The 15,267-nt window shown below is 30.1% G+C and overlaps 1 protein-coding gene across 1 annotated transcript in view; it reads right to left on the bottom strand.

The window, feature by feature from the left end:
- Nucleotides 1–4,732: 4,732 nt before the first annotated feature.
- The window catches only part of marchf4b (membrane associated ring-CH-type finger 4b), a 32,514-nt gene continuing 21,979 nt past the window's right edge, over nt 4,733–15,267 (bottom strand). The window contains exons 2-4 of the mRNA XM_051119339.1: nt 14,908–15,063; nt 12,974–13,166; nt 4,733–6,726 (exon numbers count right to left, since the gene is read on the bottom strand). Coding sequence (XP_050975296.1) covers nt 6,278–6,726; nt 12,974–13,166; nt 14,908–15,063 — 798 coding nt within the window. The 3' untranslated portion in view covers nt 4,733–6,277. The remainder of the gene's footprint in view (nt 6,727–12,973; nt 13,167–14,907; nt 15,064–15,267) is intronic.

Raw genomic sequence — 15,267 nt, 5'->3', positions numbered from 1 at the left:
TTTATTAGTTTTTGTTTTGTTAATTTTTATTTCAGCTTTGATTTGAATTATTTTACTACTTAAACTGAACATAAAGTAAAGAATTATATTAATAGAAATATAAAATATTTGATAAATATTTAATATATAAATATTTTAAATATATCTTCTGTTTTAATTTTACTTTGTTAAAGTTGTATTAGTTTTATTGTGTTGTTGTCATTTTATTAAGTTACTTTATTTTGGATTAGTTTTTATTTTTATATTTTCCATTTTCATTTTAAATTGTTTTATTCACTTTATTTTTTTTATTAGTTTTTATTTTATACATTTTTAATTCAGTTTTATTTTTTAGTACTTCAACTTAAACTAAACAAACTTAATTATATTTTGGATAATTTATATTTCCATTTGTTCCATTTTATTTTTAAATATTTTCCATTTCATATTTATATATATTTTTTAATTATTTTTATTTCAGTTTTAGTTTTATTTATTTTAGTACTTCAGCAAACTAAATGTTTGCAATTTTTGGTTTTACTTTATTTTATTTATTTATTTATTTCAGTTAATGTTTGTTTTATTTCAAGTAACAAAAGTGTGTGTGTTTTTTAATGATTTAAGTTTAGTTTTAGTTTAATAACCCTGAAACTGACCCATGTCTGCTTTTATTTTTAAAGATGTTTGGAAGTGGGAAGGAGGTTCTGAACTGAGGAGATGTGGAGCAGATCTGATGAACTCTGAACTCGACTGTTATTATTGATAGCAGCTCTTCATGGACTGAATTATTCAGCGCTCAGTGTTACCTGACGCCCTACAGGTACTGAGACGGGTCAAACCTTTCTCTGTCCTCCATCATATCCGACTTCACACACTTCTGAGTGATATTTTAGTAAAAGCTTCATGCTGATGTTTGTCATTTCATACATTAGTTTTATTTCTGTAGATATGAAATGGCAACATGACAAAAATATGGATCTCAGCACACCATGTTGAAGTAGATATATTTGATAGAAATATATAATGGCAAAACAAGTAAACTGCATCAGTAAGCAGGAACATTTTAAAATAGTAAGTCACCCAAAAATCATTTACTCATTTGTACACATTTTCTGTGGACTTTCCTAATACATTTATGGCTTTTTTGGTCTTTTGTGCTATAAATCACCTTTTTATGAACCTTAAAAAATCAGTTTCCACATTCTGTTTCAAGGAAAGTAACATGAGGGTGAGTAAATGATGATCAATTTTGAGTGAACTAGACCTTTAATAATCAAACCCAGAATGTCTGGCCTTCAAACTCAGATCTGCTGTTTGTCTGTGGGTTAAAAAGATGCTAAATGTCTTTAACAGAATTGTTTTTGTAATTTGCTTACATTAATTGAAGGGACAATCCTCTTGTTGTTAAAGTCAACATGAAACACTGTTTGCTACAGTGGTGCATTTTTTCCTCTCAATTATGCTGTAATAATGAAATGTTATGTCATTAAAACAATATATTTTCTCATAATAACAAGACGCTGGCATTAAAACAACATTTTTTATAATAATGTCATGATGTCATAAAAAAAAATGTAACAACAGTACCTCAATAACAACATAACATAACATAATAACATTTTAAAAAGAAAAATGACGGTTTAACAACATAGTATCTCGTTATTATGGGAAAATATGTCATTTAAACAACAACATTTTGTTATTACATGAAAATATATTGTTTGAACAACAACTTCTTGTCATTATGATAAAATTATGTTGTAATAATGAGATGTTATGTCATTAAAACAATAGATTTTCTCATAATAATGAAATACTATGTTAAGTTATTGTTATTTTTTGTTTGTTTTTTGTTAAAACAACATTTTGTCATAATAACAAGATGCTGTCATTAAAACATTTTTCTTTTTAAAACAAAATTTTTCCTAATAATGTCATGATGTTATAAAACGATGATTTAACAACAGGAACTCAGTATTACTATAAACAACATAATTTGTTGTTATTACAAGAATATGACATTTTTAAAAAAGGAAAATGACGGTTTAACAACGTATTATCTCGTTATTATGAGAAAATATGTAATTTAAATGACAACATTTTGTTATTATGTGAAAATATATTGTTTTAACAACATAACATCTTGTCATTATGAAAAAATTATGTCGTAATAAAGAGATATTATGTCATTAAAACAATGTATTTTCTCATAATAATTAAATACTATGTTAAAACAACATTTTTCTTGTTAAAAAAACATTTTCTCATAATAACGAGATGCTGTCATTAAAACATTTTTCTTGTTTAAACTAAATTTTTCATAATGTCGTGATGTTAAAAATGATGATTTAACAACAGGAACTCAATATTACTATAAACAACATAATTTGTTGTTATTACAAGAATATGACATTTTAAAAAGAAAAATTTCGGTTTAACAACGTATTATCTCGTTATCATGGGAATATATGTAATTTAAATGACATAATATTTTGTTATTATGTGAAAATATATTGTTTTAACAACAACTTCTTGTCATTATGATAAAATTATGTTGTAATAATGAGATGTTATGTCGTTAAAACAATATATTTTCTCATAATAATGAAATACTATGTTAAAACAACATTTTTCTTGTTAAAACAACATTTTGTCATAATAACAAGATGCTGTCATTAAAACATTTTTCTTGTTAAAACAAAATTTTTCATAATAATGTCATGATGTTAGAAAAACGATGATTTAACAACAGGAACTCAAAATTACTATAAACAACATAACTTGTTGTTATTACAAGTATATGGCATTTTAAAAAGAAAAATTATGGTTTAACAACATAGTATCTCGTTATTATGGGAAAATATGTCATTTAAATGACATAACATTTTATTATGTGAAAATATATTGTTTTAACAACATAACATCTTGTCATTATGAAAAAAATGTCTTGGTATTATGTGAAAAATAAATTTTTTCAATGACATAACATATTGTCTTAATAAAAAAATTGTTTTATTGAGATGTTATGTCATTAAAACAATATATTTTCTCAAAATTCTATGTTAAAACAATATTTTTCTTGTTAAAACAAAATTTTTCATAATGTCATGATTTTATAAAAATAAACTGATTTAACTACAGGAAGTCAATATTACTATAAACAACATAACATCTCATTATTATAATAATATGATGTTTTAACACGAAAAATCTCAGTTTAACAACATAGTATCTTGTTACGAGAAAATATGTAATTTAAATGACATCTTGTTACTACGAGAAAATATGAAGAGTTTATTTGCAAAAACAGATAACTTGGTTTTTTAAAATGTTCAAAAATCATGTTTTTATTTATTGTTACCATGTTTTTATTGTGCCTATTGTGTTAGTTAGATGTATTTTTTAGTTATTTTTACTTTATATCAAAATAACCCAGCTGCAGTTTGTTTGAGATTAATTGGAATGCACAATGAAAAAACATGATTTTTGAAAATTGATAAAAACAGAGTTATCTGTTTTTGCAAATGAACTCTTCATATATTGTTTTAACAACATCACATCTTGTCATTATGAGAAAATTGTTGTAATAATGAGATGTTATGTCATTAAAACAACATTGTTCTTGTGTCATGATGCCATAAAAATGATTTGTTTTTTAACAGTAACTCAGTATTACTGTAAACAACATCTTGTTTTGAGAACGTGACATTTTAACAAGGAAAATGGCTTGTTAACATAGTATTTTGTTTTAATGGGATAACATGTCATTTAAACGACATAACATCTTGTTATAACGAGAAAATATATTGTTTTAACAGCATAAAATCTTCTCATAATCAGTAAATATGTTGTTTGAACGACAACATCTCATTTTTACGAGAAAATGTCATTTTAATGAGAAAAATGTAATTTTAATAACATATGTCGTCATTACGAGAAAATGTCATTGAAATGACATAACATCTCATTATGAGAAAATATATTGCTTTAGCGACATAACGTTTTTATTATGAGAAAATGTTGTTTAAATGAAAGCATCTTATTTTTAGAAAGTATATAGTTCAAATTCTAGCAAAAATATATTGTTTTAACAACACAAATATATATTTTTAACAACATAGCATTTCATTATTACAAGGAAATTTTAATGAGAAAAATGACATTTTAACAACATAGCATCTTGTTATTACCAAAAAATATATTGTTTTAACAACATAATATTTTATGTTGATAAAATCTTACTTTAACGATAAATAAAATGTTTTAATGGCAGCATCTTGATATTACTACAAAATAGTTTAAATGACATAACATATTATTATTATTATGAGAAAATAAGTACTTTTAATGTTTTAATATATAGTTTGTTGAAAAAAATGTGTGTCAGCAATGCACCACCTTAGTTCGCAACCAAATTTTACTTCAGTTATGAGACATATTTCCAAGTGAAACTGGATTTCAATTGTTAAAATGTACAGCAGGACTTGATTGGATTGGCTGGGCAGACAAATAAAAAATAACGTGAAAGAAAGTTATTTCATTTTGATAGAACATTAAAAAGACCAAAAAATAATTTATATATATGTGCACTAATTATTTGTGCACAATAAGACAATAAGTATTATGAAAATAGGTTAATTATAATTTCATGTTGACTTTAAGTGCTCAAGGGGACAATGATCAGAGGACGTCCCTGTCGTATGTTTTGATATGATTGATATTCTCACAAAGGTTGTGAATATGAAAACATGCATTACCAGCAAGCACGAGAGGAGCAGAGAAAAAGCGCGAGAGAGTTTGTGCTTTTTAACTGATTGAGCTGCTGTCCTGGGTGCCATCTGTCTGTGTGATGACTGACAGCTGTCACTCATTATTTATGGACAGTGAAAGGGTCATGGGCTGATCCACACACTCCGTTTGACGTCTCTGTGGCGGCGCCGGTAACATTACTGTAAACATTCATCATTTCATTAATATACCATCAGCCTTTTTAATGGATTGTGCACAATTTTTTTGAGTAAATATTGTGTAAAACAAGTGTTTGTTTAAAGGGATAGTTCACCCAGAAACAAAAATAAAGTGTTGTTTTAGTATCATTGAGATACTGTTACAGGTTTTTTAATATTTTTTTACATTTTTATGTTTTCCATTTTCATTTTAGTTCAAGTTTTAGTAATTTTGTTGTGTTTTTGTCATTTTAGTAGTTTGTGTTTTTTTATATGCCTATGTAGCTTTTATTCATTATAATTTCAGTTTAAGTTATTTTAGTACATCAAGCTAAACTAAATTAAAGTGAGAAATGTTCACTTGGCAACTACCTGGAATATTTTTTTTTTTACTATTTGATTTTATTTCAGTTAGCATTTATTTTACTTCATGTAACAAAAAGTTTTAGTTAACTATAATAACCCTGTCCTCCAGCAAACAAACAAACAAAAAAACATTTTTACTTGAAATAAACATGAAATAAACTAGGAAAATTTTTTAATTAAATTAAATATATATTTTATTTCAGTTAGTTGCCAAGGCAACATCTTTAATTTTCATTTAGTTTAACTGAAGTACTAAAATAAATAAAATGATCACTGAAATAAAATTAATAAAAGTAATATAATTATAGATATATATTTATACACGTATTTAAAAAATAAAAAGAAAATAAAAATTAAAAATGTTAAACACAACAAAATAAAAAAGTATTGCATAATGTTTTATGTTGAAGTACTAAAATAACCACAATTAAAAATTAAATAAAAATAAATAAAACAAAAACTATTAAAATAAACTAATAAAGTTGATAAAACACACAACAAATTTACTAAAATGTAAAATGTAAAATTGAAAAAAAACACACACAAATATAATAGCATATCAATGATACCAAATTACAACAATACTAAAAATGTTATTTTTACTGTAGAATGCAAATCCAGAATAAAAAGACAATTTTTATTATACTTTTATGGTGCTTTCTAAAGCTTAACATGGATCACAATCAGTTATTGTTTTTATGCATGAAGATTCTTCATAAATTCTCCTTTTCCACATGAAATAAAATGACTGCATACATGTTCAGAACATCAAAGAATGACAGATTGTCCATTTTTTTGGGTGAACTGTCCCTTTAAATTCATTAGCTGTCCAACTTGGTCTTTAGATCACGAAATATGCGGTTAAAAACTCATATTGTTCTTTATCAGTATCCATGAAAGTCATAAATAATCCAGCAGTTCCAACGCTGTGCTTATGGTCTTTCTGTGCTGAAAAGAGTTTGTGCGTCCCATCGTGAGGCCTCCAGTCAGACAGTAGTAACTCTCATAACCACTTCTCTGGGTTTAGTGGTGTTTGTGCTGATGTTACTGGCTGGGCTGCGTGGCTCGTGCGGCCGTAGATGACTCAGTAAATGCAGGAGGTTATACGGACAGTGTTGGTCCGGTAAAGTCGGCCCGTCAGCGAGAGCATCAGTCTGGTAGTCCTGCACGGCCGCTGTGGTGTTTGTGTTTGTCGTGCCGTCGATCACGTCGAACACCGGGGTCCCAGCAGCAGCCATGAGTGAAGACGGTGAAGGAGAGACGTCCGCTCCTGTCGGCTCCCTCTGGTGGAGCAGCGAACGCGCCCATTCCTCATTATTCTTCAGCTCCTCGCTGTCTCGTTTCTTGTCATAGTTCAAAACTTTCCACTGCTGATTGACGGCCTGCCAGCGGTGGAATATACGGAAAACTGACGGGCCCTCGTGGACGATTAGAGCTGCGGAGAGGAGAGATACATTTGGGTTACTGTAAGTTTCTGCAATGTTTTGATAATTCTGATGCAATGGTTCATGACTGAACAAAGTTTAAAGGGTCATACTGAGATATATAAAAGCTGGAAAAATTGGCACTTTTTATCTCACAGTTCAGACTTTTTTTCCACAGTTCTGACTATACACCCTTAAAAATAAAGGTGCTTTAAAAGGTTCTTCACAGCGATACCTTAGAAGAACCATTTTTGGTTCCACAAAGAACTATTCAGTCAAAGGTTCTTTAAAGAACCATCTCTTTCTTACATAATCTTCTTATATAATCTGAAGAACCTTCTTTCGCCACAAAGAACCTTTTGCGAAACGGAGGGTAAAAGGTTCTTTATGGAACCATTTAGACAAAAAAAAAGGTTCTATGGCATTGTGAAGCATCTTTATTTTTAAGAGTGCACGTTTTGCAATTCTAGTTTATATCTCACAAGTTTAAATTTATATCACAAAATTATGACTTTATCTCACAATTCTGAGTTTGTGTCTCCTAATTCTAGTTTATATCTCACAATTCTAGTATTCTGTTTTGTCTTTCAATACTGAGTTTGTATCTAGCAATTCTAGTTTATATCTCACAGTTTTGTGTTTGTAACTAGCAATTCTAAGTCTATGTTTTGCAATTGAGTCTATATTTCACAATTGTAGTTTATATCTCACAATTCTGAGTTTACATCTCAATTCTAACTTTATCTTGCAATTCTAGTTTATATCTCAAAATTCTGATTTTATTTAGCAATTCTGAGTTTATATGTTGCAATTCTAGTTTGTATCTCACAATTCTGAATTTATATCTCGCAATTCTAGGTTATATCTCACAATTCTGACTATATCTCATAATTCTAGTTTAATTCTGACTATATTTCTCACAGTTCTAGTTTATGTCTCAAAATTTTGACTTTATCTAGCAATTCTGAGTTTGTACATCACAATTCTAGCTTATATCTTGCAATACTGACTATATATCTCACTATTCTAGTTTATATCTCGAAATTTTGACTAGCAATTCTGAGTTTATATCTCAATTCTGACTTTATCTAGCAATTCAGAGTTTATATCTCACAATTCTAGTTTGTATCTCAAAATTCTGACTGTAGCAATTCTGAATTTATATCTCGCAATATATCTCACAGTTCTGACTATATACTGTATCTCCCAATTATAGTTCATGTCTTGGAATTCTGACTTTTGCAATTCTGAGTTTATATCCCACAATTCTAGTTTATATTTTGCAATTCTGACCTTATCTAGCAATTCTGAGTTTGTATGTCACAATTCTAGTTTATATCTCGCAATTCTGACTATACATCTCCCAATTCTGGTTTATATCTTGAATTCAGACTGATCTTGAACTATAGTTCATGTCTTGGAATTCTGACTTTTGCAATTCTGAGTTTATATCTCGCAATTCTAGTTTATATATTGCAATTCTAACTTTATCTAGCAATTCTGAGTTTGTATCTCACAAATCTAGTTTGTATCTCACAATTCTGACTATATATCTCACAGTTCTAGTTTATATCTCGAAATGCTGACTTTAGCAATTCTGAATTTATATCTCGCAATTCTAGTTTATATCTTGCAATTCTGACCTTATCTAGCAATTCTGAGTTTGTATGTCACAATTCTAGTTTATATCTCGTAGTTCTGACTTTAGCAATTCTGAGTTTATATCTTACAATTCTAACTTTAACTAGCAATTCTGAGTTTGTATCTCAAAATTCTAGTTTATATCTCACAATTCTGACTATACATCTCCCAATTCTGGTTTATATCTTGAATTCTGACTCAAGCAATTCTGAGTTTATATCTTACAATTCTAACTTTAACTAGCAATTCTGAGTTTGTATCTCAAAATTCTAGTTTATATCTCACAATTCTGACTATATATCTCACAGTTCTAGTTTATATCTCGAAATGCTGACTTTAGCAATTCTGAATTTATATCTCGCAATTCTAGTTTATATCTTGCAATTCTGACCTTATCTAGCAATTCTGAGTTTGTATGTCACAATTCTAGTTTATATCTCGTAGTTCTGACTTTAGCAATTCTGAGTTTATATCTTACAATTCTAACTTTAACTAGCAATTCTGAGTTTGTATCTCAAAATTCTAGTTTATATCTCATAATTCTGACTATACATCTCCCAATTCTGGTTTATATCTTGAATTCTGACTCAAGCAATTCTGAGTTTATATCTTACAATTCTAACTTTAACTAGCAATTCTGAGTTTGTATCTCAAAATTCTAGTTTATATCTCACAATTCTGACTATATATCTCACAGTTCTAGTTTATATCTTGAAATCCTGACTTTATCTAGCAATTCTGAGTTTGTATGTCACAATTCTAGTTTATATCTCGAAATTCTGACTTTAGCAATTCTGAATTTATATCTCGCAATTCTGAATTATTTTTCTGACTTTATTTTACAATTAATATCTTGAAATTCTGGTTTATATCTTGCAATTCTAGTTTCTATCTCATAATTTCGTGTTTGTATCTAGCAATTCTGAGTTCATATTTTGCATTTCTGACCTGTTTTTCTGACTTTATTTCACAATTGTGAGTTTATATCACAATTCTGACTTTTTTCTCACAGTTCTGAGATATATATATATATATAAGTCTGAATTGAAAGATAAACAGTCATAATTATCTTTTTTTTTTTTTTTTTTAAATTAAACGGTGGAAACAGGCTTCCATAGAGATAAGAAAATTTAAGACAAAAGGGTGGAAGAATCTAAATGCAAAAACCTTTACTAACATTACAATTCAACTCAGGGAGAAAAACTATTTAAAGTGACTACTTTAAGAAAATCAGACTATAGACAGCTGAAAACGCACATCATAGCAGCCCGTCTGTTCTCAGTGTTAATGAAGTGGAAATACCACAGAGCAATTTGCAAACTGAGTTGAGTGGTGTAAAATCAAAGCCACATACTGTATGCACATACTGTGTCTGTATCTACTATGTCTACCGTATTTTTGCGACAGTTTGTTGCATTATTTTCCTTTATGCTCTGTGATTTAGAGAGCTGAACAATTCTTGAAGCTTGTCTTTGGAATTAAATATAAATAATAAATGAATAATAAATAAATTGATTAGCATATGTTGTGCTATTTACAGTATGCAATGTGCACAAATAAAATTCAAATGGCAATTGTTGTTACCTCACAAGAGATGTTAAAATAACGTCTGATGTAGTATGTGTTGTGAGTATTGTTTGGATACTGTGCCCGGTATATAATGCAGCATTAGTAAGAGTATGATAGCAGAATGAACCCAGCGCATGTATTATTTCATACTAATGACTCATAAATCTCTGGATCCAGGCGGATGTTGAGCTTTGGGTATCTCATCTGTGCTTCTGTTTGAAGAAACACTAATCCAAAATCCTGGTGTTTCTGAATATATGCCTGCTTCCATCTAAGTTTAAACTGGAGATAATATTAATGGAGGTAGACGGCTGTGTCTGGCCCAGTTCCTCATTATTTGAAGCTCTTTCTCTCTGTGTGTTTGTCCAGCTTTAGCTGACTGTGCTCTGAGATGTTTGTGTCCTCACATATTCAGTGCAGAAGGTCAATGACTCGTCACTAACTTTCTCCTCTTGCTTTTCCTTTTGTTTTCTCTTTTCTTTGCCTTTTTGGGATGTAATTTTATTGTGATTCAGGCTCAAGTGTTAATTTTGTTTTTTACTTTTGCATTGTATTTGGATATTTAAAGCAATAATTCACCAAAAGTGAATTTGAAAAACATGTCATCACCTTCAGGACATTCCAAGATGAAGCTGAGTTTGTTTCTTCATTAGATTTGGGGAAATGTAGCATTGCATCACTTGCTCACCAATGGATGTGAATGGGTGCCGTCAGAATGAGAGTCCAAACAGCTGATAAAAACATCACAATAATCCACAAGTAATCCACACCACTCCAGTCCGTCAATTAACATCTTGTGAAGTGAAAATCTGCATGTTTGTAAGGTCTGTGCATATTTCTCTCCTGATTCAGACGAGATGACTTTTTCACTAATGGAAGTATTATTATGGATTATGGACTCAAAGTTAAAATGCCTTGATGTATTTGCTTCTTACAAACATGTAGATTTTTGCTTCAGAAGATGTTAATTGATGGATTGGAGTGGTATAGATTAATTGTGAATTATTGTGATGTTTTTATCAGCTGTTTTGACTCTCATTCTGACGGCACCCATTCACCACATGAGCAAGTGTCTCCAAATCACTCATCTACATCTTAGATGGCCTGAGGGTGAGGACATTAACAGCAAATTTTCATTTATGGGTCAACTTTTCCTTTGAAAGATCTTAGACACAATACAAAACAAAGCTTCTGTTTTTGAAAAATATGGTGATTTATACATTCAAGCTCCAAAAAGGATAAAAAAATATGACGAAAGAATCATAAATCTCCTTTGACTTTCTGCAAAGTTTCTTCTTTTGTGAATAAAGAAAAAAAATTCAGTTTGAGTTAATGATGACAACCCTGGGGGAAAAAATTGGTGTAGAAACAATGTTCACTTAGAAATTGTTAGTAAATTTCACAATTAATTACAAGGAAAAGGCGATTTTAGAATTAAACTTTTTTGATTTTGAAGTACAAAGACTCATTGTATTTTCTTTTTTACAGTGTGCATTAGAATTCCTAAGTGAACTATTGCTGTAGATTCAGTATTTCACTCTAATAACTGAGGATGAATGTGACACAAACAATCTCTCCTGCTGTGTCATGTTTTATTTGCCGTTTGTAAAAAGACAAACAAGCTGAATCATTCATCAATTGATTCTTTTGCGCACACGGGGACTGAGATTCATTTTTAATTTTCTGTGATGCTATACAGTCATTCATGTAAGTCAGTGTTATTTTAATATCACTCATTATAGTTTCTGTTTATATTGAATTGTTTTCACAGATTTAATTCATTTTTATTTATTAGTTATAGATATATTTATCATTTTAGATCTTCAAGTTAAATTAAACAAAAATGAGAATCTTATTTTATTTCGGTTAAAGTTTATTGTTTATAAGTAACCAAATGATATAAAATGATATTTAAATCTGCTTCTCCTTGTGTTTTTTATGTCCTTTAGATTTAAATCCCTCTGTGTTGGACTAATGGTCACTGGTGTGGATTGTGAATCGCTTAAGGTGATATGAGGTATGCTGGGTTTTTGTGAGTAAATGCAGTTCATTACAGACACAGTATGTCAAGGAATTCTGCTTTTAAATACATACTTTCCCTGGATTTTGCTTGCATCTCCTGCTTAAAGGAGAAGTTCACTTAAAGAACATAAATTTACAGATAATTCACTCACCTCCTTGTCATCCAAGATGTTTGTGTCTTTCTTTCTTCAGTCAATAAGAAATTATGTTTCTCCACATAGTGGACTTCAATGGTGCCCCCAAGTTTGAACTTCCAAAATGCAGTTTAAATGCAGCTTCAAATGACTCTAAATGATCCCAGCCGAGGAAGAAGGGTCTTATCTAGCAAAACGATCGATCATTTTCAAAATAAATTGACAGTTTATACACTTTTAAACCTCAAACGCTCGTCTTGTCTAAGTCTGCAAGAACTCTGTTTTTTTCCAGGTCAATACGGTCAATACAGTTAGGGAATGTCGAAAACCTCCAATCTCGTTTTCTTCCCAAACTTCAAAATCATCCTACATCGCTGCAGAAGTACCAACCCAGTGTTTACCAAGTGAACAAAGCGGTGAACAAGTGAACCCTTTATAAAAAAAAAAAAGGTAAAACAGCGGTGTAGGGCGATGTTGACGTTGAAGAAGGAAATAAGACTGTATTGACCCGGATTACACAGACTACGCATGCGCATCGTGAGCATTTGAGGTTAAAAAGTATGTAAGTTGTCAATATGTTTCGAAAATGACCAATTGTTTCACTAGATACGACCTTTCTTCCTCAGCTGGGATCGTTTAGAGTTATTGAAGTCCACTATATGGAGAGAAATTCTGGAATGTTTTCCTCAAGAAACATAATTTCTTTACGACTAAAGAAAGAAAGACATGAACATCTTGGATGACAAGGGGGTGAGTAAATTATCTGTAAATTTTTATTCTAGAAGTGAACTTCTCCTTTAACTGCTTAAATGACTAATTCTGTCTGAACATACTTCATTTAAACCAAAGATGAACCTAACTTGACCTTTGACCCCAAGCTTACTGTACATACCGATACAGACGACGTCCATGAAGCCGTACATCCCGTAACAGATCTGGAAGAGCAGATCTTGCCGTTGCCACTTGGCCGAAGGGCTGAGAGACGACCACACCAGCCACGAGATACTGGCGATGAGGAAGAGCGAACCCAAGATCGCCGCCGCTATCTGGACCTTCTCTATGACGGTGAGCGAAATCGCTTGCCACTGCGTTAAAAAACAAAAGAGACAGAGAGAGCAAGGGATTTCAGTGCTACTGTATTTCTCTGTTCTACTATTTGTGACCCTGGACCACAAAACCAGTCTTAAGTCGCTGGAGTATATTTGTGGCAATAGTATGGGTCAAAATTATTTATTTTTCTTTTATGACAAAAGTCATTAGGAAATTAAGTAAAGATCATGTTCCATGAAGATATTTAGTAAAATTCCTACTGTAAATATATTAAAACTTTAAGTAAAAAAATTTTGATTACTAATATGCATTGCTAAGAACTTCATTTGGACAACTTTAAAGGCGATTTTCTCAATATTAGATTTTTTTGAACCCTCAGATTCCATATATTCAAATAGTTGTATCTCGGCCAAATATCGTCCTATCCTAACAAACCAAACCTCAATTGAAAGCTTATTTATTCAGCTTCCATGTGATGTATAAATATCAATTTTGAAAAACTGACCCTTATGACTGGTTTTGTGGTCCTTGGTCACATTTAGGAAGTTCTAATTCAGAAATAAATACTTTTTTTAAATGCTAGATTTAAATAATTTAAAAAATATATTTTTTAAATGCTACATTTAAATTATTTAAAAATGTCATTTTAAATGTTACATTTGAATGATTAAAAAATATTTTAAATGCTACATTTAAATTATTAAAAGAAAAATCAATTTTAAATGCTACATTTAAATGATTTAAAAATTCGATTTTTAAATGCTACATTTAAATGATTCAGAAATTAGATTTTTAAATGCTACATTTAAATGATTCAAAAATTCCATTTTTAAACATTACAATTAAATGATTCAAAAATTCCTTTTTTAAATGCTAGATTTAAATGATTCAAATATTCTATGATTTGAAAACGAATTATGCTAATGAACTGATTCTTTTTGATTGTCTAAAAGAATCAAGATTCAACCACACAGTTAGTTAGGTTTAGTTAGGTTTGAATTGGTTTAATGATACAACATGATTCTTGACTTACTAAACCCCTGTGATTGTATAGTTACAGATACACATTTGGACTTTTAATGTTTGTGAGGTTGCTTATAAATGGCATTCCATTTAAAATATATAGTACGACCAAATACAGTATTGTTTTCGTTTAGTGCACCACCATTCAAAAGAGGTCATTTAAGATTTTTTTTTTTTTTTTTTTTAAAGAAAATAATACCTTTATTCAGCAAGGATGCATTAAATTGACCAAACGTGAGAGTAAATATATTAATAATGTTACAAAATGTTATTTTTATTTTAAATAAATGTTGTTCTTTTGAACTTTCTATTCATCAAAGAATTCTGAAAAAGTGAAAAAATGTATCACAGAATATAAGAATGATTTCTGAAGGATCATGTGACACTGAAGACTGGAGTAATGATACTGAAAATTCAACTTTGATCACATGAATAAAGTATATTTTAAAATATATTCAAATAGAAAATAGCTATTCTAATTGTAATAATATTTCTCAACTTTACTGTGTTTTAATTTAAATTAATGCAGCCTTGGTGAACAGAAGAAACTCCTTTCAAAAACATTTAAATGTCTTAGTGACCCCCACCTTATCAAAATTTTTGAACGCTAGTGTACGTGCTTAGTACACATTAATGAAGGGGATCTTCCTCGAGAGTAAAAGAATAATTCGTAGAAAAATTCAGGATCAGAACTCTTCCTATCAATAATTAAATTCAGGCCTAGATTTGTGACGTGGTTTTGACGTGTTTTACCTGCAGTGGGTTCTTGGTGCTGATGGCGATCACCTGATACTTGTAGTAACAGAGTTCACAAGTCCATGAGCCTCTTTCACTGATCCACTTAATGAGACACGGTTGATGAGTGCTGCGAACGGAGCCGCTGCAGCGACACGGGCTCAACAGCTCACCCTGAAACACACAGATACACACACACACACACACGCTGTGATATTGAGAATACGGAGACATTTGACACTCAGTAAAGACTCACACACAGAGGAGGGAATGAGGGAGCATTAACGCTGTAAAGCCAGACATATGGAGCAATAGTCAGAAATATCTTTTGCTTTTTTAATGGAACAGTTTATTGAACCATTAGACAACTAAAAAAAA

The sequence above is a fragment of the Labeo rohita genome, chromosome 9 (genome assembly GCF_022985175.1).
Source record: "Labeo rohita strain BAU-BD-2019 chromosome 9, IGBB_LRoh.1.0, whole genome shotgun sequence".
Classification (NCBI taxonomy): domain Eukaryota; kingdom Metazoa; phylum Chordata; class Actinopteri; order Cypriniformes; family Cyprinidae; genus Labeo; species Labeo rohita.
Note: the sequence above shows the minus strand (reverse complement) of the source record. Positions and strands in the feature narration are given on the sequence as shown.